The sequence below is a fragment of the Punica granatum genome, chromosome 2 (assembly GCF_007655135.1).
Source record: "Punica granatum isolate Tunisia-2019 chromosome 2, ASM765513v2, whole genome shotgun sequence".
In the NCBI taxonomy this organism is placed as follows: domain Eukaryota; kingdom Viridiplantae; phylum Streptophyta; class Magnoliopsida; order Myrtales; family Lythraceae; genus Punica; species Punica granatum.
This window is the reverse complement of record NC_045128.1, coordinates 5,038,724-5,065,462: the sequence shown is the minus strand read 5'-3', so window position 1 is coordinate 5,065,462 and position 26,739 is coordinate 5,038,724. Positions and strand designations below refer to the sequence as shown.

The window sequence follows — 26,739 nt, the reverse complement described above, 5'->3', positions numbered from 1 at the left end:
ATCCAAAGAACAAATAGAAATAAGACAAACAAACACAACCAACACAACTATTTCAGCTTGAACATACCAAACCATGTTGTTTATCTACGCAATTGCAACTTTCAGCTTCAATTCTGAGGTTTGTTTCCCAAATCCCGACTCTCCTTACTTCGTTTCCCTCAATTCTCCTCTAACTTTGCACCTTAGCTCTCTCTCTCTCTCTCTCTCTTTCCCTCTGTTCTGCTCTGTTTTTCCTTCTACTATTTCAGCAGAGAACACAGCAGAAATCGAAAAGAAAAGGTCAATGGCGGTGGGTTACTGAGGGAGAGAATGAGGTACACGTGGGGTCCCTTGCTACCCCTCTTTTTATTTATTTATTTTTTTTTCCAGCCACAAAAATTCATGGTGTATAATTTACATGTATATTACGTAAGCATGTATTTGTATATGTTATATGTATATATATATATATATATATGTTCGGTTGACCGGTCTCACAATCTCCCCCACTAATAAAAATTTCGTCCCCGAAATTATTTACCTGATATCGAAAAAAGATATGGATATGTAACTCTCATAGAATCCTCGGGTTCCCAAGTGGCCTCTTCTCTCGTATGACTTCTCCACAACACCTTCACTAATGGGATTCTCTTGGTTCGAAGGACCTGCTCTTTCCTATCTAAAATCTCTATTGGCTCTTCCTCATATGTCAAGTCCTCATTTAATTCCACCGGTTGATAACTCAGAACATGGGACGGGTCCGGTATATACTTACGCAACATTGACACATGAAACACGTTATGAATACGGGATAGTTCAGGGGGTAGAGCTAACCGATATGCCACTTTCCCAATGCGCTCTAGAATCTCGTATGGCCCGATATATCTGGGACTAAGCTTTCCTTTCTTGCCAAATCTCATAATACCCTTCCATGGTGATACTTTTAAGAAAACCCGATCTCCTTCCTGAAACTCGAGGTCCTTTCTTCGTTTATCCGCATAATTCTTCTGTCGTCCTTGAGCCGTCTTTAATCTTTCCCTGATAACCTTGACCTTTTCAGTTGTTAAGTCGACTATTTCTGGTCCAGTGAGTTGCCTTTCTCCAACCTCATTCCAACACAAAGGTGTTCGACAAGCCCGACCATAAAGCGACTCGTAAGGAGCCATTCCAATACTAGATTGGTAACTATTATTATAGGCGAATTCTATCAGAGGTAGATAATCATCCCAACTGCCATGAAATTCTATAACGCATGCTCTTAGCATATCCTCCAATGTCTGAATGGTCCTTTCGCTTTGCCCGTCTGACTGAGGATGAAAAGCAGTGGTCAAATTCAACTTCGTACCCATGGCACGAACAAAACTATTCCAATACCTTGAAGTAAAATAGGAGCCTCTGTCTGACACTATAGATACTGGCACCCCATGCAACCACACAATGTCCTTAATGAACAATTGTGCTAGTTGATCAGCACCAAATGTCGCTCTAACCGGTAAGAAGTGAGCAGATTTTGTTAGTCTATCAACTATCACCCATATAGAATCATGCCCCCTTCGTGTTCGAGGAAGTCCCGAAACAAAATCCATGGTGATCTTTTCCCATTTCCATTCAGGAACCGGAAGAGGCTGTAATAACCCGGACGGGTGTTGATGTTCTACCTTAACCTGTTGACACACCAGACACTTCGCAACAAATGCAGCTATATCCTTTTTCATGTTGTTCCACCAATAACTTCCCTTCAAATTATAATACATCTTAGTACTTCCCGAGTGCACCGCATATGGTGAGCTATGGGCTTGTGCAAGAATCTCTCTCTTTGATTCAATATCGTCAGGTACGCAGATCCGATTCCCGAACATAAGTGTGTCATCCTCCTTCAAGAGAAATTCAAATTTCTTGCCTTCCTTTACCTTGCCCTCCTTTATTTTGTTTTTCATCTCTATTAAAAATGGATCTCCTTGTTGCGCTGCTCGAATTCGATTAATTAACACTGGTTTCACATCATAGATAGCCATCAATGCCCCATATTCGGTCGTATCTAATTTAACTTTCAATGACCTAAACTCGTTAAGAAGTGTGTCGTGAACACTCCACATACCTGCTAATCTTGCTGATGATTTCCGGCTCAGTGCGTCTGCCACGGCATTTGCCTTCCCTGGATGATAGTTGATTGTGCAGTCGTAATCTTTAATTAATTCCATCCATCTCCGCTGTCTCAAGTTGAGTTCTTTCTGAGTGAACAAATACTTCAAACTCTTGTGATCTGTATAAATCTCACATGTTGCTCCATACAGGTAATGTCTCCAGAGTTTGAGAGCAAACACTACTGCTGCTAATTCAAGATCGTGTGTCGGATAATTCTTCTCATGGTTCCTTAGTTGCCGAGATGCATAAGCCACCACTTTGCCATTTTGCATTAAGACGCAACCTAAACCTTGATGGGATGCATCACTATATATCACAAACCCCTCATTAGTAGACGGAATAATAAGCACTGAGGCAGTAGTCAACCTTTTCTTCAGCTCATGGAAACTCTGCTCACACTCATCTGTCCACTCAAACTTCACACTCTTTCGCGTTAACCGAGTCAGAGGAGCAGCAATAAGGGAAAATCCTTCTACAAATCTTCGATAATAACCAGCTAATCCTAGAAAACTCCTCACCTCTGTTACACTTGTAGGACGACTCCAATTCAAAATAGCTTCAATCTTCGCAGGATCCACTGATACACCATCACCAGAAATCACATGCCCGAGGAATCCCACCTGATCTAACCAAAACTCGCATTTACTAAACTTGGCATAAAGTTTTCTCTCCCTCAAAATCTGCAACACAACTCGGAGATGTTCTTCATGCTCATCCCTGTTTCTCGAGTATACCAATATATCATCGATAAAAACTACCACAAACTGATCAAGATATGACTGGAAGACTCTATTCATTAAATCCATAAAAGCTGCAGGAGCATTCGTTAACCCAAAAGGCATCACAAGGAATTCATAATGTCCATACCTAGTGCGAAACGCAATCTTGGGCACATCAGAGTCCTTTATTTTCAATTGGTGGTATCCCGATCTAAGGTCGATCTTCGAGAAGACAATGGCACCTCGGAGCTGATCAAACAAGTCGTCTATCCGAGGTAAAGGATATTTATTACGCCCTGTGACCCGATTCAATTGTCGATAATCTATACACAATCTAAGTGAACCATCCTTCTTCTTTACAAACAAAACTGGAGCACCCCAAGGAGACACACTGGGCCTGATAAATCCATTTTCTAATAATTCGTGCAGCTGGACTTTCAATTCCTTGAGTTCTGACGGGGCCATACGATAAGGTGCACGAGAGATAGGGGCTGTACCGGGATCTAACTCAATAGTAAATTCAATCTCTCTATCAGGAGGAAGACCAGGTAACTCATTCGGAAAAACATCTGGAAACTTGCAAACCACTGGAATTTCACTAAGCTTCCGTGAGTCAACTTCAGTAGCAACTACATATGCCAAGTATGCTTCACACCCCTTTTTCAGTAGCTTACTTGCCTTGAGGAATGATATGAACTTAAACGGAACACTCAACTGATCTCCATGAAACTTAAATTCGGGCTCGTCCGGTATTCTAAAGATAACCTCTTTCTTGTAACACTCCACAGAAGCATGGTGAGAGGCAAGCCAATCCATCCCGAGGATAACATCAAAATCCCAAATACTTAAGGGTATTAGATCTACTAACATCTCCTTATCCCCTAATTGTAGCATACAACTCCGATACACTTCCCCAACCACTACGCTCTCCCCGGTCGGTGTAGCTATAGACATACAACTATCTAATGACTCTTGTGGTCTATTAGAATGCATAGCATATGATAATGAAATATATGAATGAGTAGAACCTGGGTCTATAAGTACATGTGCGGGCTTATTAAAGAGATTTAACGTACCCGTTACTACAGTAGGAGTAGCATCGGCATCTCGCTTCGTTAAGGTGAACACTCTACCCTGCGTTATTGGTCTATTGGCCTGGCCTGCTGAGCTCACCATTGATCCACCCCCTCAACTTTGAAAACTCTTATTACTGCTCACCTGTCCATGGCCTCTCATCGTCAATGGCCTGTTGCCCACATTAGCACTACTAGATGCCGATATTGTAGGCTGCCTACAGTCCCTCTGCATATGTCCCTTCATGCCACATCTAAAGCAAGTAACCTTTTCACTTTTTAATTGCGGGCAATTGTTTCTCAAGTGATCACAACGTCCACAATGAAAACAACCTCCAGATTGTATTTGGCAAACACCAGAATGAATTCGACCACAGTTCTGACAATTCTGACGTCTCGAAGGATTGGCTCCTCCATAACTTCGTTCACTCTGACTTGTTATGCCTTGATCTTGGTGAGACCATTTCGGACCCTGCTGATAGGTTGATTTCCCTTTATTGAAACTCTGAGTAAACCCGCCTCTTTTTGGGGGTCGATAGAAACCCGCTACAACTGAGCTACTAGGCCGAGTTCTGCTTTGTTCCCTCTGAGAAACTTCCTCTCGTAAGTCCTCTTCAGCGATGATAGCTTTATTATATAGGTCAGAAAATAATGGGATCTCCAGAACTGAAAGACGTGACCTAATGTTGAGGTTCAATCCATCCAAGAACCTACTGCATTTGGAAGTTTCATCACCTACCAATGTAGGGGCGAAACGTGACAACTTGGTAAATTTTAATTCGTATTCAGCTACGCTGAGTTCCCCTTGCTTCAAATTCAGAAATTCCCGCTCCTTGGTACGCCGAAAAGAGGCTGGAAAGTACTTGTTATAAAATGCTTGTGTAAACTCCACCCAAGTGATAACGTGTAATGAGTTCGGATCCAGTCGTCTCTGAGTAGCTTCCCACCAGTACTGAGCATCCCCTTCTAGCATAAATGACGCAAGTGCCACACGTTGGGTGTCTGAAACCTCCATGATTGAGAAAATCCTCTCCATTCCAACTATCCAATTCTCTGCTTCTATGGGATCAGCACTTCCCGAAAAATTAGGTGGACCATATTTCCTAAACCTTTCGTATGGCGTCAATTGTAGCTCTGTCTGAGATGTGGATGCACTCGGCTGTGCTGCTTGCCTCTGAAAGAAAGCCGTTTGTTGCTCAATTAACTGCGCTTGCTGCTCAACTAGGCGAGTCATCGCTGCTAGTGTTTGATGGATTGGCGGGTCTTGTTCGATGGGAGCTGCAGCAGCTTCTTGAGGAGCTTGAGACACTTGATCTTCTGTCATAGGCTGTGGTGCATTCGGATCAGCTAAAAACCCTCAACTGCACGGTACCTATGTCGACCCCGACCCGCACGCTTGGGTCCCATTGCAAATTTTTCCTAAGCAAAACACTAGTTAATCAAGCATTTAATAAACACAATTATATGATATATCCCGTCTTGGGACCGCAACTAATAAAAAGAACGGGGATCAGGCACCCTAAGTCTACAGAATCCTATAACCTTTGCTCTGATACCAAAAATGTCACGACCCGAAATTTCAGCAGAGTTTCCCATATGTTTTCTCGATATCCATTATCACATAAACAATTTATTCATAACATGTTTTCCACCTCCCAAATAGTTAACCAATATAGCAAGCCATATCAAAAGCATATAACCAATTCAGCCGGTTTGGATATATATATAACTCTCAAGAGAGTACTTTCCACAACCATATCACTAACCCAACTAAACAAAAGTTTCAGGTCGTAACTTAATTTTAACATTCTACAAGAACTTACTACTTATACTAGGAGTGGCCCTACTGCAAAAGATCCCTTGGCGTCGATCCCCGTTATTTAAAAAGATATCCTGTGCGATTAGTCTAGATCCTAGCTCTCCTGGAAAAATATATGCAGGGGGTGAGCTGCATCTCTGTGAGTATGATATTCCAAAGTAAAATGAATTAATACACTCATCATTCATAGTCAATCAAATATATATATATATATATATATATATATGTATACTCTACCGCAATATTGAGTCTAATACCAACCTAATCCGTTCATACAACTAACTCAACAAACAAATCTCAAGTAAATTATACGCCTATCTTCATCATCATATCTCATAAAGGGGCCCCTTTTTCTATTCCGCCGGGTCCAGCGGCCGTTCGTGCCCCTTTTGCTATTCCGCCGGGTCCAGCGGCCGTTCGTGCCCCTTTTTGCTATTCCGCCGGGTCCAGCGGCCGTTCGTGCCCCTTTTTGCTATTACGCCGGGTCCAACGGCCTCATGGCTATAATCACACAATACTACTAGCATACTCAACACATATATCAACTATATTCCTCAATCATTTAGTCACCTCCACTTCTATAACAACACATATAAGTATTTACTATCATTTTACGATGGAAGAAAGTACTCACTAAGACCCCTCAAAATGATAACTCAATGAGTCGAGCTGTCTGGTTGTATAATCTCGGTCTCCTCAGCCCCTATTCATATCCAAGCACAAATATTAGATAATATACCAAATAAAAACATAAATATACATCAATTCAACTCTCTTGTTCCTATTAATCACAAGCACCCACATAAGAATAAGATAATATGCATAATAATGACATTACATGCTAGTCCGTTTAATTGTTTCTCCATTTTTATTAAAGCTAAAATTACTTCCATACACCGGTTCATCCCACTCTCTACTCCTTATTATCCACCAATCATTACTCAGTTCTCCTCACTCCTCAATTCCTCATTAAAACATGTTATTATCTCATAATCATTTTGAATTAGTAAATTCGAAGAGGCTCGATATTCAATTGTTAATAAGCAACTATGCAGCAACCCAATAAAGTTGGTCTCCATACCCAATTAACCATCAAGCAAAAACATCTAACTTCTTCAATTTGTTGCCTTAGTGAACTCATACAACCAACTCTAAGCAAATGACAAGTGTTCTTATCATCTCATGAACACAACTCCAAATTTTTAGCTTATTAAAATAACTATAAAACACTCCAGCACCACAGTAACGGCAAGCCAATTGCCTCGACAAAACTCAGCTCCTTAAATACTATATCGAATTATCAATCCAACTTATTCAACTTACTACCCAAAACAAATTTCCACTTCCAACACTTCCCTTAAACTTCACAGTAAGCAACCTCAGTTAATCCTACGGAAAATTTCTATGCAAGAACACTCCCCAAGTCAGAAATTGAATTGGCATTATTGGGAATTATTTTACTAACCTCTAATTATCAATTGGCTCAAAGAACAAGATATATGCATATACATGTTTATATATACGCCTGCATATATATATATATATAAATATACTTTCAAGAAGGCATAGATGATCGTAGGAACTTGAACTCCTCTAGTTGCTTAAGTGAAATTCAACATACAACAATCTATATTACCCACATGCAAGATAATCCAAAGAACAAATAGAAATAAGACAAACAAACACAACCAACACAACTATTTCAGCTTGAACATACCAAACCATGTTGTTTATCTACGCAATTGCAACTTTCAGCTTCAATTCTGAGGTTTGTTTCCCAAATCCCGACTCTCCTTACTTCGTTTCCCTCAATTCTCCTCTAACTTTGCACCTTAGCTCTCTCTCTCTCTCTCTCTCTTTCCCTCTGTTCTGCTCTGTTTTTCCTTCTACTATTTCAGCAGAGAACACAGCAGAAATCGAAAAGAAAAGGTCAATGGCGGTGGGTTACTGAGGGAGAGAATGAAGTACACGTGGGGTCCCTTGCTACCCCTCTTTTTATTTATTTATTTTTTTTCCAGCCACAAAAATTCATGGTGTATAATTTACATGTATATTACGTAAGCATGTATTTGTATATGTTATATGTATATATATATATATATGTTCGGTTGACCGGTCTCACACTGGTGATCCGACGCCATACAAAAAGGGATGCCTAGACCGCTGATCCTACGGGATAGAAAAAGAGACGCCTAGACTGTTGATCCGGCATGATACAAAAAGGGACGCCTAGACCGCTGATCCAGCGGGATATAAAAATGGATGCCTAGACCGTTGATCCGACGGGATATAAAATGGAAGCCTAGACTCCTACTACCGGAGGATAACAGGCAGCCCCCGTTTATGAGAAATCAAATGAGGAGTTTGTTGGATATAAGTGCGAGGTCACGGTACCATCGAAACTCTATCACGAGGATTGCGACCCTATGGCTACTATTATTGGTTGCCTAAGAATGATTGCTTGAGTTATGAAATATTGAATTGGCTGATAAGAGAAATGCTTAATACTGGAAAGTAGGTATACATATATATCATTAAAAATTTTGAAGTAAATGATATGACTGTAATTGTTGATGTGAATGCATAAAGAAGATGATATTTCATTTTGCTGTGGAATTTAATACTCACCGAGATGCAGCTCCCCCTGCATATATATATTTTTTCAGATGAGCTAAGAGCTAGACTAGCCGCACATGATAACTTTTTGGACAACGGGGATCAGCATGGAGGATTTTTGCAGTTAGGCCCGCTCATAGTGTAAGTAGTAAGTTTTTGTAGAATACTATGATCATGTTACGACCTGAAATTTGTGTTTAGTTGGTTTAGTGATATAGTTGAGAAGAAAATACTCTGTTGAGATGTATATATTTGTTAGAACCTGCTTGATTGATTATATGTTTTTGGAAGATGTGGGAAGCAAGTTTTATATAAATAGTTTATGTGATATTGAATATTGAGGAAATACTAAGGAAATTTTGTTGAATTTTCGGGTCGTGACAACAGATCAGTCTGAGACTTTCTTATACTTACATGCATCAATGAATCCTAATTTCATTAGAAATAATAAGCCAATAATAATTTAATTTTGATTAATGAAGTAATATACTTAGTCAAACACGCAGAGTATATCTCTTTATCAAGGAAAATCATATTAAAATCGATAATTTGATTACTTCTTTCTGTCCCAATTCTTTAATATGATAAACCATTGTACCATCTCAAAATCTATAAAGGTATAGATTAAAAAGTGATAAAGAAAAATTTTCGTGCAAATGTAGTAGTTCTAAGCAAATTTTGTTGAATTTTCGGGTCGTGACAACAGATCAGTCTGAGACTTTCTTATACTTACATGCATCAATGAATCCTAATTTCATTAGAAATAATAAGCCAATAATAATTTAATTTTGATTAATGAAGTAATATACTTAGTCAAACACGCAGAGTATATCTCTTTATCAAGGAAAATCATATTAAAATCGATAATTTGATTACTTCTTTCTGTCCCAATTCTTTAATATGATAAACCATTGTACCATCTCAAAATCTATAAAGGTATAGATTAAAAAGTGATAAAGAAAAATTTTCGTGCAAATGTAGTAGTTCTAAGCAAATAATAAATGCACCAAATAAATCAAAGTCTAATTAAAAAGATAACATCATAAACAAATTACTTTTATTAAAAAAATACATAAATTTGGCAATCATGAATTTTGACAAAACTTGACGAAACCTAGTGAAATACTGGTGAAATCTTGCGAATCGATTAAATTGATATAAGATATTGGTGTTAGTATATTGAATAAACATGTATAGTTATATATGGTGTGAAGGTCATACAAATTATAAAGGATATTCCCTATTGAATATAAGAATTTCAATATAATGAAAATTTTATTTCAGAAAATAATAGTTTAAATTTCACTATATGATATATACGACATATATATATAATTAATAATAATAGTTCACTACATATTTTGTTCCCTTATATATATTTTGTTGGGCTATATGCGTATATATTGTGTATAATCTATATAATCTACTGCACAAGTAAAGATAAAAGAATATAATGAACTTCCTTGATACGATGGCGTGATAATGCGAGAGAGCTTGATTTTATATTTTTTATAATGTGGCAGCTTGATAATTCAGCTTGAAAATTTGTTTTCATACATATAAGTAGATTTATCTTGTAATCTGTGTAATTTACTCTTTTTTGTTAGTAATTTCCTTTCTTTATTAGTAATTTACGAGAAATTTATGTAACTTACTTCAAACTGGAGTAACTTAAAAAAAAAATCACCATGCAATCAAATCCCAAAAAGGGCGACCCAGTTTACATATATCTATCCATAAATATATATATATATATATATAAAAGCAAGGATGAGGTGGGTCCGGTCAAATAATTTCAAAATGCTTCGTAATTAAATGAAATTTTCACTGTTTTTCTGATTTTTTTAAATTTTAATTTAATTAGTATAAATCAGAAAAATATTCGAATTGCAATTGCTATGTCTGTGGAATATATATTTATATTATACACAAGGAAATAATATACATATATATATATATATATATCTTACGCCTTTTGCCTTTCATGATATATATATATATATATGGAATTATCTTATAGAATTTTAAGTATTTCGTTTCCTTTTATTATTGGATTCTCTCTCTTTCAACTGACTATGTATATATATGTTTTTTTATGTTGCTCAAATTTTTTGATAAGTAACAATCTATTTGTTTTTTAAGCTCCCCATCGTCCACTGGAGATTCAATTGGCAGAGGATCCAGTGGACTCCGTAGAGGCTAAACAATTTATACAAAGATGGCTCAATTTTCCTTCCTATATTCGGTGAGGGTTCTTGAGCGGATCTCTTAAACTGTTATTAGGGGATTTGTCACGATTCCAATCATTTTAGGGTAATAATTATTCTTTCATATTTTGCTCAAAATAATTACGATTTTGTAGAACTGTTGAATTGTTATATAATTTAATATTGAGAATTCAAAAAATACTTATGTTAAATTCAAAACTATTCCACAAATATTTTCTCAATATGCCATGAAGCTTCTGTGTCCTTATTTGGGTAATGGAATTGGAGGGAACTGGCTGCAGATATGTACTTTTTCATGGCCAAACTCGAGGCAATTCCAAGAATACGCCAAACTTTTTACTACCAGTAATCTGTTTTCCTGATTACGGGTATTGCTTCGGAGGGAAGAAAGCAAAGTTTAAGACGAACTGGCATATTTGTTTTATATGGAAATCAAGAAAGATATTGAGTTTCTTAGCAAAAATATATACTACAGCAGTATCTGTATGTATGATAGGCATGTAAACGAGTGGAAAAGTCTATGTCTGTTACACACGAGATAACATCAAAATCATATTTTTAAGGACATTGACTTGAGAGTCAAAATCGGCCGTCTCTCAATCCAAGCACGGCAGGACCCCACGTTTGATGCAAGGCAGACAGCGATGCGGGACGTGCTTGATGGTCTAACTTGGCCGAAGCTAAAGATGCCTAAAAATGGTCACCAAAAGAACAAGTTCCACCTGAACGTTCTGCTGTGACTCGGTATTAAGATAGGAACCTATACGGGCAATTCAACAATGAGATAATGTCATACATGAAGTTTCTCTGTTCTCGATTGTTTTTCCTCCATTTAAATCATTTGAATATCTACTGGCATCGTAACCCAATTCCTCCCATGTTGTTAGAAAGCCCTTGTTCGATTTACGAGAGTTCAATCACCGGATTTGTAACCAGTCATCCCTTTTCCCTTTGGTCCTTTTATCAATTATGATACTTTATTTAGGTTTGTACAGAACGAAAAAACTCGTTAATAATAATAATAATAATAATAATAATAACTTCTATCTAATAAATTCAAGCCTACAATACAAAGAACAATTCTTCAGTGACCTCTATGGGCTTGGCTAACAACCGAATTTGATCATAACCATCAGAAGCTGGGTAATGTAATAATAAGCTGCATTAGTCAAGGTCTTTGTAATCACCTGGAAGAAAGACCAGGAGTAGCAGTACTTGGAGCATTGTTTCAAGCACTGCTTCAGCAGACCCTATCCCCCTGACACTGGGGCGCCACAGGCTGAGAAGCTGTAACATCCCAAATTTGTAATGTTCATTCACGTGCAATTTCAAATTTTTGCAATTTCACACTAAATTTATTAATTGATTTATGGTACAATTCTTAAGATAAGCTTTAATTAGCTTTCCATGTGTTGGGTTCTCCTTCATCCTTGCCTTTCCACATGTCCAACTCAATTCCATCTTGATCCATTTACTTTTTCCCACCGCATCCTTCCACCGCCATTCTTCTTCAATATAAATTGGTGCTCGTTCAATTCATGGTCACTTCATTCAAATTTCAAGTTGTAGTTGTTTGAGAGAAAATCCGAGAGAAACATGAGAGAAATTTTTAGAAAAATAGTGAACAATCGGTTTCCATAGTTTGATGTTCGGGGGACTTGTCAAGGTGAGTAATCTATTCTTAAATTAGTACTTTTATTATCATTATGTCGATATTTTTAGAACTGTATTGTCATGTCTATGTCAATGTCACAGATCGTGCATGCATTTTTATATAATCGATTATGATATTTGGAAATGAGAAGTAATGTATTGAGTTGGGTAAATGAGATTGATGGGAATTAGTGAGTCATGTGGCGTCCTGAGTCAGTCATAAGTCGAGCAGTAGGAAAGGGCTACCTGGAGCAGAGAGGCTACTAGTGTGGAGCCGTCACTGTGGTCGGAAGTTGGAAAGGGGCACAGGGACGATCTGAGTTCTAAAAGTCTCAACGATATTTTTATGATATTATCGAATCCGTGTTATGATCCGGCTAGTTTAGGTTGTGGTTACTCATTGGGCGTCAAGCTCACCTCCCAAATATATTTTCAATGTTTTTCAGGTTAAAGTGGTGGTGGATCGTAACATTTTATCGGGATTTTACTTGTCCGATCGAATTTGTAATTTTTTTTCCTTTATATGTAAGGAAAGTCACGTGTAATTATCGAATTTTATTTTAATAAAATTTTCAGATTTTACAGAAGCACTTGTAAGAATATGAAACATCAGGGTACCCAAAAAAATGAAGAGAGGGACGGCTTTAGGGTATATAAATTTGTATCTATGTCCTTTCTTGGCGTCGAAATATAATCGTAGAGAAGTGGTTTTAGAGATTATTTTTGAGCACATGTCGAAGTCTTGACTCTGGGACTAGCACTCCTTTCTTGATTACTATATTGTGATGCATTCAAGTACATGTAGAAATCTTACGGAAAAGCTTCGCATTGGAGGGAAGTAATTAAACTGTGGAAGTCGAGAACGATTTGTCTCTATTAATCAAAAGAAACTACAGAAGTCGTGTTTGAATGTATGACTAGGCTCATGAATCAACTCTATGGCTGATTCAAGGCAGATTATTTGATGCCTGACCACCTATTGCTTGACTACCTGAATGTGGCCTTTTGATAAAGCTGATGCCAAAAAGTATATCCTTAATTGGAAAATACCTTTGTCGTGATGCGATGTGCTCCCAATGGGTTCTAAACGCCTATCTCTGCGGAGGCTATATGCGCATATATCACGATATGCCAACTACTTTTCACACAATGATTTCAACGTAATATATGAAACTGTATTTACTGACGGAGCCACAAATCTTTTTTTTTTTCAGGGGGGTTATTAGGGAAGCAACCGATATTTTTTTATGCTAATTATGGAAATAACAGAGTTTCGCTGGTTTTTCCGGTGAACCTTCTGTAAGTGGCTGACAATTCCATTGAAAGGTTCCAGGCGCTTGCATGATAATATACTATAATACAACAGGGAGGGGAAAACATGCGAAGGAGCAGAATAGAACAGACAGATGTGAAGTTCCTCTCCAGCTACAACATTAATCTCATAAGAATCCTCGAAATCGAGCTTCAAAATATAGCAGTAGAGCAATACCAGCTCCGTAGGTCCTGCCGAGAATCATGATTCTCCTCTACACTCATCCTGTCAAGGAAAGCAACACAATAGAGAAGGTCACCTACGATGCAATATCTATTACCTAACGGAAAACTAAGATCTTTAAACAAAAAAAAAATTACAAAAAGAAAGACAATATCGCTGAAATCATAGGCTTACTTTTCTCAATGAAAAAGAACAGTGAGAAAGCTGTAAAAACTCATATACTCAAAATCAAACTTCACCAAGTAGAATGTAATCGCCAACCTTTTATGATCTATGCACGTCTTCTTCGATATCTCCGGCCAAACTTTCTCACAAACAAGTTGTCTCCTCCAATGTTAATGCCTTGTCCTAGAACCACACCAATGACTAGTCCACTTGCAAACCCCATCAGAATGATCTTCCAGTCAAAATTATCAAGTAAAGTATTCGAGCCTTCATGATCATCTCCAGCTGCAGGTGCTGGTGGGGCCACATTATCAGGGCCTGCGCATTTCTTTGACAAAGGCTCTCCACATAGTCCAGCATTCCCTTTGTAAGAGCTGTTGTCAAATGTATTGAATTGCTTCACACGAGGAATGGACCCTGAAAGTCGGTTGTAAGATACATCGAAGACTGTGAGGGAAGTCAGCTCCGTTAGTTGCTGGGGGATCTCTCCGCTGAAGTTGTTATGAGAAAGGTCGAGAGCTTCCAAATTGGTCAGACCATTCAGGGCAGGAGGGATGTGGCCTATGAGTAGATTGTGAGATAGATTGAGCAGATGGAGTCCCTCTAAGCTTCCGATAGATTTCGGAATCTCTCCAGTAAAGTTGTTGCTTGAAAGATCAATCACCATAAGGTACTCCAAGATCTTATCATAATTCAGCACCATGCCTTTGTTTATTATTGTCATTGAGTAGTCATAATCTTCTATAATTAAACCTTGCAACCAAGTGAGAGGAATTGTCATAGATTCCCCAAGATAGCTTAGTCCGCTAATGTTCAAAGCTCTCATTGCTTTCCAGCACTGGAAGTACTTTGAAGGCAAAAAACCTTCAAATGCGTTATGGGAAAGGTCAATAATCTGCAACATGGGGAACACAGAGTCACTCTGAGGCTCCATTATCGGCCCGTACAATCTGTTAGACCTCAAAATCAATATCCTCAGATTTGCAAGCGAGCCCATCCAAGAAGGAAAAGTATCCTCAATCATATTATTCCCGATATTGAGAAGCGCTAGCTCTCTGCAGTTTGCTAGTGACCTCGGCAGCGGACCTTCCAATTGGTTGCTACTTAAATCTATCATCCTCAAGCTACAAGTGCTACTCTGAAACTCAGGGATGCCTCCTTTGAAGTTGTTGTCGTGTAGACTTAACATGGTCAAAGTGCTGCTCAAATTGCTCAAGCATTGCGGGATCACACCACTCAAGTTGTTCTTTGCCAGATCCAGAACCCGCAGATTGCTCGTGTTGCATATCATTGACGATATTGTTCCAGAGAGTCTATTCTCGGAGAAGAAGTAGAACTGCGTGGTTGCCAGAGGAACTACTGGAAAAGGTCCCTGCAACTGGTTGGACCTGAGGTCAAGACCTAAGAGCTGCTTCCAATCCGGAAACACCGACTGTTGTGGGAACCCGGTCAGAGAGTTACCAGAAAGGTTCAAGAACATCATATATACAAAGATCGAGAACCACTTGGGTATCTGCCCAGATATGTTATTGTAGGAAAGGTCCAGGAATGTTAGATTATTTTGTCGCCGTAGAAAGTCAGGGAACTCGCTTAAGTTGCACGATGCCAAACCTAAAGACATCAACATTGGAAGACTTTCATTTGTATTGGGCTCAGGGAGCAAGGAGAACTCATTGAGTGATAGGATTAGAGATTGGAGCCTTTTAAGCCTGTAAAACATGCCAAATTGCAGGTTCCCATTCAGGTTGTTCGAGTAAAGGTCAAGGTTTGTGAGATTACTGAGATGAGAAATTGAGCTTGGGATTGGGCCATGGAATCTGTTCGAAGACAGGTCAAGATACTCAAGGTGGATGAGGCTTCCAAGTTGAGATGGAAGAAGACCTGTTAAATTGTTGGAGCTCAAATACAGATACCTCAGCTTCTGGAGGTTCATGATAGAATCCGGGATTTGGCCTATCAATTGATTGTGTTTAAGATCTAAAGTAGAGATTCGAGTGAGGTTCCCAATGGAAGATGGGATCTGGTCAGTGAATTGATTGAAGCTGAGATCCAATGCAGAGAGTTGGCTGAGGTTCCCTAAGAATGATGGGATTTGGCCAGTCAATCGGTTGTCACCCAGATCTAAATCAGAGAGTCTGGTAAGAGTCCTGAAGAAAGATGGGATTTGGCCTGTCAATTGATTTTGGTTCAAGTTTAAACGAGATAATTGAGTCAAGTTCTGGAAAGAAGATGGGACTTGGCCTGTCAACTTGTTGTCAGCTAGATCTAACTCGGAGAGTTGATGGATGTTCCCCAGGAAAGATGGGATTTGGCCTGTCAACTGGTTGACACTTAGATCTAAAGATAAGAGTCGAGTAAGGTTACCAAAGGAAGATGGGATTTCACCGGTTAGCACATTTCCAGCCAATTTCAGTACGGTGAGCCTCGAGAGATGGCCGATTTCAGGCGGTATGGAAGAGAAACTGAAGTTATTGAATGTAAGTTTAAGATTCTCCAAGTGAACAAGACGGAAAAGGCTGCTACTGGAGTTGATGGAGCCATAAAGACAGGCGTTGCTGAGGTCGAGGCCGCTCACATGGCCAGTGCGCTCGTCACACTGGACCCCGCTCCAGGAACAGCAGTTACGGCCCTCTTGACCCTCCTCTAGCTTCCACGATTCGAGCTTCCTGTAATTGCCCCGCAAGAGGATTTGGAAGTAGCAATACTCGGGGCCTTCTTTCAAGCTTCGCTTGAGATCCAGCAAAGCAGACCTCTCATCCTCGTGGCATCGTGGCGTAGCCGGAGAAGCACCAGTAGGAAGGTGAAGCAGTAGGGAAATCATATACATGAACACGATAAAGCTTTTCGCCATGAAGACGAGCTGTTTAATTTGCTTCGAAGGGAAGCAAGAGAGGTTTAAGACGAGCTGGCTTGTTAGTTGGTATGGAAATTAAGAAAGATATTTTGCAGGCGTGGAAAAGTCTCTGTCCAATTTATTCATCGAGACAAATTAAACCAAGTTCATGTTTGTAAGGACGCGACATTGACTTAGGAATCAAATCAAGTCGACCGTCTCTTGTTGCAGGTCAAGCACGGCAGGAGCTCACTGCTGATGCAAGGCAGATAGTGATGCCGGACGTGCTTGGAGTCGTCTAAACTTGATCCAAGATAAAAGATAATGACGACTGCCTAAAGATTGACCACCTAAATATGAGAGAATGGGAAACCCGGTGTTTCCTCTGTTCTAGATCGTTTAGTTTTCCTCCATTTAAATCATGGGATCCACCGGAATCGGAACTCAATTCCTCCCATGCTGTTACAAGGCCCTTATTCAATTTGACGACGTTGGGAATCGACTGAAACAGACAATGAAAATAAATCCAATTTTGCTTTTAAGATTCTCTCGATCAATGTGAGCAAGAAGGAAATATTCATGGCGATAATTTATAGCGGAAATTCTATAAATTTGTCAAAATTGGAGGCAAGTGCTCTAAGTGTCAGTTTGGCTAATTTAGTCATAAGACATCTAATCCGTTATGAGCTTATACTCCAAATCGTGACTGGGTGTTCACCCAGTGATGACGTGGATATAATAGCGTGAAATATCTTCCACGTGTCATTAAAATGTCTACGTGAAATAGATTTAAAAAAGTGGAAATTATGCGAAATTCCAATTAATTATAGTTTGTCCGAATTGTCAATGAAGTCCTATTAATTTCAGTTCGGCGAAATTAGTCCTAAAATGACTATTTTTATATATACTTTTAGTCCAAAATGTGACTAGGTGCTGACACGGATATAAGACATGAAATAAACGGAATTAGATATTATAATAGTGTTTTAAAATGAAATATTTAAAAATAAATAAATAGCTCAGAACAACAACATCAATGGCATTAGGTACACCTTCGGTGATACCATGTTGGCCCCTGTCTGAGATTTCGATTGCACCACTTGAAACCGATGTTCTTATGCGGTATGACTGTATGGTACTCTCATCGACCGAGCTTGATGTTGTAGGTGAACAAGGCCGAAGAGGCTGCTATTGAAGTCGATGGACCCACGAAGACAGGCACTGCTCAGGGCGAGAACGATCCCATGACCGCTCTGCTCATCACACTTAACCCCATCCCACATGCAGCAATTGCCACCTTCCTTAGTCTCGCTCCACGACTTGAGCATCCGATAGTCATCGGAGGAAGGGAAGCAATAAGCAGAGTCCTCCTGGAAGCTCTGCTTGAGCTCCAGCAGGGCAGAACTCTCACTTTCATGGCACAAAGAGGCATGTGCTATAGATGGAACATCAAGGGGCACAAGTACAGAAACACCATGTTCATGCGTGAATGATCCTTTCGTTGTTTCCTTTTCTAAATGGATTTTGGGTGAGAATTAAATTGAATGGGCGAGGAGTTTCTAATACCGCCAACAACCTTTCTAAACACAATAGTATCGTAATCACGTGTTATGACTCAACTAACAGGAAATTGATGAACAGCCGCGTCAAAACGAAGCTGTCCAGAAATGAAGTATCTTATACCTTTGTTGCATCTTACAGGCATCATACTGTATTTTTCGCTAGGTTTAGTTACAGTTGAGTCGGGTTGGTAAGACGGAATTTCAAATTAGACTACATCATATGGGCCTTGCGACTATCTCATTACGAAATAAGCCGAGGGCCCATTGGAATAACTAAATAAATCGATAAAATTAAAATAGGCAGTGGATAAACCAATTACTAGGTCCTAATAACATAGGCAATCCCTTTTTTATCGTGCTTACCTCGTTATAGTATTTGTATCGCTATTAATTTATCTCAGTCTTTTAACTTAAAAGCTCGCACATAATAAGATGCTGGGTGGGTTCTATTTTGCTCTGATATCATTTTATATTCACACTAACTGTATTGTTCGGTTGCTGACTGATAAAAGAATATACACACACGCGATGAAAAAGGGGGAGCACAAAAATATTGTCCGAAATCCTGATTTTCTAATCACGAGGTTCTACTCCAAGTTCAAAAGTTTAAAAATCAAAATTAAGTACGCCGAAAAAGAAGGAAAAAAAGGTTAAAATTACATTACTTCTAAGTTCTAACTTGGCCCAAATAAATCTTCTTTTGGCTTCTCAGTTCTTGCTGTTCTCAGATATGCGACCCTCTTATATATGGCTGTATGTGTGTTTACATATGTGTATGTATGTAGAATTGCAATTTCATATATATATATATATATATATATATATATATATTCATTAGGTGAACCGGTTATGAAATCAGGTATTCACATATCTAACTTGTATATACGCCTAAATCTTCACATTCTAGGCTGCCTTGTCGGCATGTTTGTCAAGGAGATGAAATAGAAAGGAACATGCAGAAAAATTGATCTAACTTTTGTTGATCACATCTAGAGATTAATCAGTCCTTAATTTGCTCTGTTATTGAAAATTGTTAGTCCCGTAGATCGCCCTCTCTGCATAGTAGACTAGGGAAGCATGAAGGGCATGGACATAACAAAGAAGAACAAATATGATCTCTCTTTTTTTTAATGGATAATAAGAATTCATTTACGAGTGAAGAACAAAGTACTCGAGGGAATCATGATAGCTAATAAAGAGGTATGAATAGTCCCACACATATGTCATAATCATGATCCATGGAAAGACAAAACGATCTGGCAAGTCATAGAATTTGGAATCGGAAAGCTCAAATTGTTTTTGATCTGTGAGCAATATGTAGGCTACTCGGCTAAGAAAAGAAGGAAAATAATCCTATGCTGGGGAAAGAAATATACGGACTGCCTAATATAGCTAATGTACAATAACTATACAATAAAATTGATTCTCTATCCCATAATAGCAAGCAATGCCTGATTCATAAAAGACCAACTGTGAACTGCATGTTCCGAATTAATCCCTCATATATGTCAATAGTTTCACAAGAGAACAACCGAGTGTGGCTGACAGTTTCATTGAAAGCTACCAAGTGCTTAAAAGACAATATACTGTGCAACAACAGGGAGAGGAAAACATGCGAAAGAGCAGAACAGACAGACAAATACAGCGAATTCCCCTTCAGCTACAATATTAGTCTCATAAGAAACATCAAAATCGAGCAAAAGAATATAGCAGTAAAGCAATACAAGTTCCAAAAAAAGAAAAGGCCCTGCCAAGATTCGAGATTCTCCTCCATATCTCATCCTTTCAAGTAGAGCAACACAATCTGTTCAAAATCGAAACTTATGATTCAATATGACAATATCTATTACATAACGGAAAACATTATTAAAACAAAGTAATATTGCTGAAGTCGTACGCTTACTTCTCTACATGATGTAGAACACCAAAAAAGCTGTCAAAACTCATACATTCGAAATCGAAACTTCACCAAGTAGAATGTAATCACCAACCTATTCTGATCTATGCATGTCTTCTTCGATATCTCCGGCCGAACTTTCTCACAAACAAGTTGTCTGCTCTAATGCTAATGCCTTGTCGTAGAACCACACCAATGACTAGTCCACTTGCAAACCCCATCAGAATGATCTTCCAGTCAAAATCATCAAATAAAGTATTCGAGCCTTCATAATCATCTCCAGCTGCAGGTGCTGGTGGAGCCACATTATCCGGGCCTGCGCATTTCTTTGACAAAGGCTCTCCACATAGTCCAGCATTCCCTTTGTAAGAGCTGTTGTCAAATGTGTTGAATTGCTTCACTCGAGGTATGGACCCTGATAGTTGGTTGTAAGATACGTTGAAAACTGCTAGGTAAGTCAGCTCCGTTAGTTTCTCGGGGATCTCTCCGCTGAGGTGGTTGCGAGAAAGGTCGAGGGCTTCCAAATTGGTCAGACCATTCAGGGCAGGAGGAATACGGCCTGCGAGTAGATTGTGAGAGAGATTCAGCAGATGGAGTCCCTCTAAGCTTCCAATAGATTTCGGAATCTCTCCGGTGAAGTTATTGCTCGAAAGATCGATCACGGTTAGGTATTCCAAGATCTTCGCATACACCATTACCGTGCCTTTATTGACTATTGTCATTGAGTAATCATAGCCACCTTTAACCGACACAAAGGAAGACATAAAGGGAGACTGAGGCACATTCCAAGAATACCCAATATAGCTCGATCCACTGGTGTTTAAAAGTCTCATTGCTTTCCAATACTGGAAGTAGTTTGATGGCAATAAACCTACAAATTTGTTGCGAGAGAGGTTCAAAATCTGCAAGTTAGGGAACTCAAAGTTGCTCTTAGGCTCCATTATCGGCCCTCGCAATCTGTTAGACTGCAAAATCAATACCTTTAGGTTTGCAAGTGAGCCCAACCAAGAAGGAAAAATGCCCTGAATCATATTATTCCCCATATTGAGAAACTCCAGCTCGGTGCAGTTTGCTAGTGACCTCGGCAGCGGACCGTCCAGTAGATTGTTGCTAAAATCTATCATCCTCAAGCTACAAGTGCCTTTATGGAACTGCGGGATTCCTCCATAGAAGTTGTTGTCGTGTAGACTTAACACTGTCAAAGTGCTGCTCAAGTTGCTCAAACATCGTGGAATCACACTGTAATTTGCATTTAAGATCATGCTGATGACGTAAAAATTCAGGGAACTCATGTAATTTGCATGAAGCCAAACCTAAAGACCGGAGCAGTGGATAACTTTCACTTGCATTGGGCTCGGGGAGCAGGGTAAAGTCGTTGAATGATAGGACTAGTGCCATGAGCCCCTGAAGCCCTGAAAACATGCCCAAGTGCAAGTCCCCACTCAGGTTGTTTCCGTAGACGTTAAGGTACCTAAGATTACTGAGATGAGAGATTGAGCTAGGGACAGGGCCATGGAATCTGTTCAGAGAAAGGTCAAGATGCTCCAGGTAGATGAGGCTCCCAAGTTGAGATGGAATAGGACCTGTCAATTGATTTTGCCCAAGACGTAAATGCGAGATTTGCGTGAGGTTCCAAACGAAAGATGGGATCTGTCCTGTGAGTTGGTTGAGGCTGAGATCCAATATAGAGAGTTGGCTGAGGTTCCCCAAGAAGGATGGGATGTGGCCAGTCAATTGATTTTGGCTCAAGTCTAAAATAGAGAGTTGAGTCAAGTTCTGAAAGGAAGATGGAATTTGGGCTGTGAACTGGTTGCCGTGCAGATATAACTCAGAGAGTTTATAGATCTTCCCTAGGAAAGATGGGATTTGGCCCGTCAACTGATTGACACTCAGATCTAAGTACGAGAGTCGAGTGAGGTTACTAAAGGAAGATGGGATCTCACCAGTGAGCACATTAGCACTCAAATCCAGCATGGTGAGCCTCCAAAGGCTGCCGATTTCAGGTGGTATGGGAGAGAAATTGAAGTTATTAAATGAAAGATCGAGATTCTCCAAGTGGACGAGACGAAACAGGCTGCTGCTGGAGTTGATGGAGCCGTAAATGCAAGCTTGGCTGAGGTCGAGGCCGATGACATGGTTAGTGCGTCCGTCACATTGGACCCCGCTCCAGGTACAGCAATTGCTGCCTTCTTGGCCCCCCTCTAACTGCCACGATTCGAGCTTCTTGTCATCACCCCATGGTTCAATATCGAATCTGCTGCAATACTCGGGGCCTTCTTTCAAGCTTTGCTTGAGTTGCATCAGAGCAGATCTCTCATCCTCGCGGCACCGGGGCACGGAGTGAGAAGCACCAGTAAGAAGATGAAACAGCAGGGGAAACAAGTATACGAACATGATGAAGAGAGATGAGCTTTCCGCCATGAAGATATGTGTGTGTTTAGTAAAGCTCGAGGCGATTCCAAGAATATATGTCAAATTCTTGACTATCAATAACCTGTTTTCCCGATTACGACTGCAACACAGATGTACCGGGTATATGTCAAACCGAAGTTTAAGACCGGCTGCTTTATATTAGTTTATAAGGAAATCAAGAAAGATTTTTGAGTTCCTTAGCCAAAAAACTGAGTGGAAAATTCTGCGTCGGTACACACCGAAACAATATAAAATTCATATTTCTAAGGACGTTGACTTAAGAGTCAAAGTCGGTCTTCTCTTATTGCAAGTCAACTTAGTCAAGCGAGGCAGGACCCCACGGTTGATGCAAGGCATTGCCAGGTGCGACCATACATCGACCCGAAAAAGAACGAGTTCCGCCAGAATACTCCGTTGTGACCTGATATGTACATAGGTGAAGAAAATAAAATATAAAATAAGGAGGAAAGAGTAGAGATATTGATCATACGTGCAAACCATGGGTGATAATAGATATCGGGACTTTGTAATATTTGATTGACCACAATTTATATTCCATTTACGATAGACGTTCCTAGGACATTCATTAACACCCTGTTTGGAATCAATTCTTGTAAGAAATTATTTTAATTCAATTGAGTTCAGTTGGTTTCGATTCAATTCGATTCGATTATAAATGAATTACGTTGTTTGCAAAATTGAGGAATTGAGATGAAATGAATTGAATTATCTTATTTGGAATGCATTTAAAATAGAGGAATTCATAAGCAAAGGTTTTTAAAATTTAAAATTAAGGTTGCTAGTTCCCAAATGAATTGTGCTGTGTTTGGTTTTATAGTTGGATTTTAAAATTAGATTTTGATTTTGAAAAGAGTGGTATAAATGGGACCCACCATTTGACTTTGTATGAATTATTTTGTTTTGTTGTGAAAAAAAAAAGTGGTATAAATGAGGCCCACTCTTTGAATTTGTATGAGTTATTTTATTTTGTTGTGGGTAGAATTAAGTTGGAATTGTGATTCTAAAATTTCATTCACAAACCATATAAGCCCTTAAATATTGGCTAAATCTTGTTGATTTTGGCCCGATTTGAATTCCAATGTAAATCTTGCATTTTTTTAAAACAAATCTTTGTGTCATTTAAGATTCCAAAACTTCTTGTTGCATATCCTTACTTGTTTTCCAATTTAATCCCGATAAGTGGAGGCCATGGGCCAAAGTCTCGGGAGTGATTATTATTGATTAAATCAGGGAATCATGTAAAGTAATAGCCTTCTTATAGTCCAAATGACCAATCAAGAATCAGGAAAATAAATCTAATTTATGACTGATCGGACCTAAATTGGAAATATCTAGAAGGGTTATTAGGCCAAAAATTCACGTAGTTTCTAAAATGTATCAGATCTATCGATTTTTTTTATTTTTTGATACATAAATTCACATTGTTTCATTTTGTAGCCATATCTACCAAAACGTTAAGTGGCCGTTGAAATTTGCCGACGTGGACACTAACGAAATCTTACAAGGCCCCGCACAATTTAAGAGATTTGTATAATGATCCCTATTTCTGTTACAATTTTCCACATTTGTCCTCTAATAGTTTAAGAGATTTTATGTTACTTTTGGTTTCAAAGTACAATTTTAAAATCAAATTTTAATTTTGAAAAAAAGTGGTATAAATGGGGTCCACCCTTTAACTTTGTATGAGTTATTTTATTTTATTGTGAAAAAAGAGTGGTATAAATAGGACCCATTTTTGACTTTGTATACATTATTTTGTTTTGTTGTTGATAGAAAAATTTTACTTTGAAATCAAACAAGCCACGCTCTATCCCATTTCTTTTACTATTTCCCATTCATTTCTATCCTCTTCTTCCTCCACCCTTCTAATGAAATGGCGGTGGCAGTCAGCCAGTGCGCGCCAATCTCCGCCACCTCGGCCACCACCAACCCCACCGCTTGTTCGCGATCTGGCCAGCCACTATCCGTCAAGTAGTTTATGAGATTCGATGAAATTCCATTTTACGTGAATCTCTCTGCAACCTCAACGACTACAATGGAATTGAGAGCATTTAAGATAATCCCTGACCGGATCCCAATTGCAAACCATACCAGTTCCCTAACAAATTGCAGTAAATTTTTCACTATCTTGTTCAATTCATCAACGTTATATTTATCGTTCAATTACCGATTACAAAGCCAGAAAATCTCCAGCCACCACAGCTGGATCTGCGGACGGTTAGGCCCCTGCAGTCGACACCACCTTCCATGAAGTTGTCTAGACGCGAAGAGTGGGCTCCTTTGACATGGATATGACTCCTCCATTGATGTATATCAGTGGCAACAGCAGGGGTTCTACGGTTCGATGATGAGGGCAACTAGGGTTTCGGAATTTTTGGAGAAGAAGATAGTCAAAGTTTGGCCGGTTCGATCAAATTTTGACCAGTTTAGGCCCATTTAGTGCGCCACGTAGGATTCCGTTAGACATTTCAGCATCATTTGTGTCTAGCAAATTTGAACGGCTATTTAACGTTTTGGTAGATGTGATAACAAAATTAAACTATATGAATTTATAGGTCAAAAAAAAAATTAATAGATTTGGAATTTTTTAGAAACCATGTGAATTTTTGAGCTAATAACCCTTTCTAGAATATTACCAATATCCTGATAATGAGATATGACATAATTTAATTTCCCAAAACCTAATGTTCCTAGTAACGAAATGTTCATCTTGCACATACAATTTTCTTATAATCTCTTCATCCGGTCAATCGAACAATGATTATGGTCCACAACTGTGAAGACGTTTTCTCTCTCCAAGAAAAGCGATTTACGTGATCAATTTTATGAAACTAAGTCTAATTTTCTAACATAAACAATTTACGTGATCAATACACATACGTGAGAAATGCGGACTTCGAATGTGATTGTAGTGGACTTGTCCCAATTGATCTACTCTGATATCATGAAGAAATTCAAAATATATAATACAAGAAGGAGAAATAGAAATATTAATATGTGGTGATCGGGAGAGCCAAAACCACATTAATGATTTATTATTTTGACTGGCTCATCGAATACATAGAATAATTAGCCTATTTATTGGCTCAGAAAGCAACCCAACTATGAAACAAATAATCTCAAAATACCAAGATAAAATACAAATCAAATATTGGAAAACCATGAGATATCAAATAACCTAATTGATTGATCCTATTTTATTTCTGAAATATTCTATTTCCTAAATAGATAAATACATAAAAGAATATCGAACACCTCATCTAACTCCAATATTGGAGAAAATCCACATTATGAGAGTTTTACCCTTTTAGCGGACTAATTCAGCTCGACTGAATTAGTCGAAACCCATTGAGTTTCATGATACTAGGATACGCACTGAAAAAACTCCAATTCTAGAGCGTTGAACAAATGATTGAGGCTGACAATGGCATGGGCTTTTCTATGATAAGTTAAATGTATCCTAAAAAGACTTCGATCATATAAAGTTATCAAAATGATACGAAAGTAGAGAAATAAGCTAAATTATGATGTGAATGCACAATATTTTAAGATTGGGTGAGACCATTTAGGAAAGAAGAATTTATATAAATATAATGTTAATACAAATTAAATCAATTTTGATGATATAGCATGATTAATAATGAGATACAATCCACTTATCGAAAAACAAAAAAAAAATCAATTATATGCCATTCCGAATAAATAATATATTATACCTAACATATATTTATATTTAAGTAAATTCAGTTATTATCTTTATTGAATAATAAGTCACAACATATCCAACAAAATTAACCTTTTAGATTAAATGATTATATATTATATATGATATGACACTTCAAAATGCCACGATTTTTTCATCAACTATATATGTACATATCTAATTTATATATACTTACATCTTCTCAATTTTCACCGCCTTGTCAGGGATATCGATGAAACGGATTGGAAAGAAACCTGCAGAAAAATTGATCTAAAGATTTACCAGTCTTTAATTTGTTTTGTTAATGAAAAAACAGAAGATGTTAGTCCCATAGTCGAAGACTCGGGAAGCGTGTGGACTTTACTAAGCAGAACGTATACGATCTATATATATGGTAAGACAAATATGGATCTGGCAAG

At 38.5% G+C, this 26,739-nt stretch overlaps 1 protein-coding gene, 1 long non-coding RNA gene and 1 pseudogene across 2 annotated transcripts; 1 reads left to right on the top strand and 2 right to left on the bottom strand.

Moving 5' to 3' along the window:
- The first annotated feature begins 12,119 nt into the window (after positions 1 to 12,119).
- LOC116194333 lies at positions 12,120 to 12,952 on the top strand. The gene is made up of 2 exons (XR_004154403.1): positions 12,120 to 12,245; positions 12,679 to 12,952. It is a non-coding gene; the product is annotated as an uncharacterized LOC116194333 (long non-coding RNA).
- Positions 12,953 to 13,532: 580 nt separating this feature from the next.
- On the bottom strand, positions 13,533 to 16,826 carry LOC116194331 (receptor-like protein 47). Its single transcript, XM_031523121.1, has 2 exons — positions 13,989 to 16,826; positions 13,533 to 13,769 (listed from the first exon to the last, which is right to left on the bottom strand). The coding sequence occupies exon 1, from the start codon at positions 16,741 to 16,743 to the stop codon at positions 13,999 to 14,001; it is 2,745 nt and encodes a 914-aa protein (XP_031378981.1). The 5' UTR covers positions 16,744 to 16,826; the 3' UTR covers positions 13,533 to 13,769; positions 13,989 to 13,998.
- Positions 16,827 to 19,994: 3,168 nt separating this feature from the next.
- Positions 19,995 to 22,700, bottom strand: LOC116195216 (annotated as a pseudogene).
- Positions 22,701 to 26,739: the final 4,039 nt, after the last annotated feature.

What these genes read in the sequence shown, in the direction of transcription:
- LOC116194331 (XM_031523121.1), bottom strand. Translation starts at nt 16,743, where the DNA reads ATGGCGAAAAGCTTTATCGTGTTCATGTATATGATTTCCCTACTGCTT.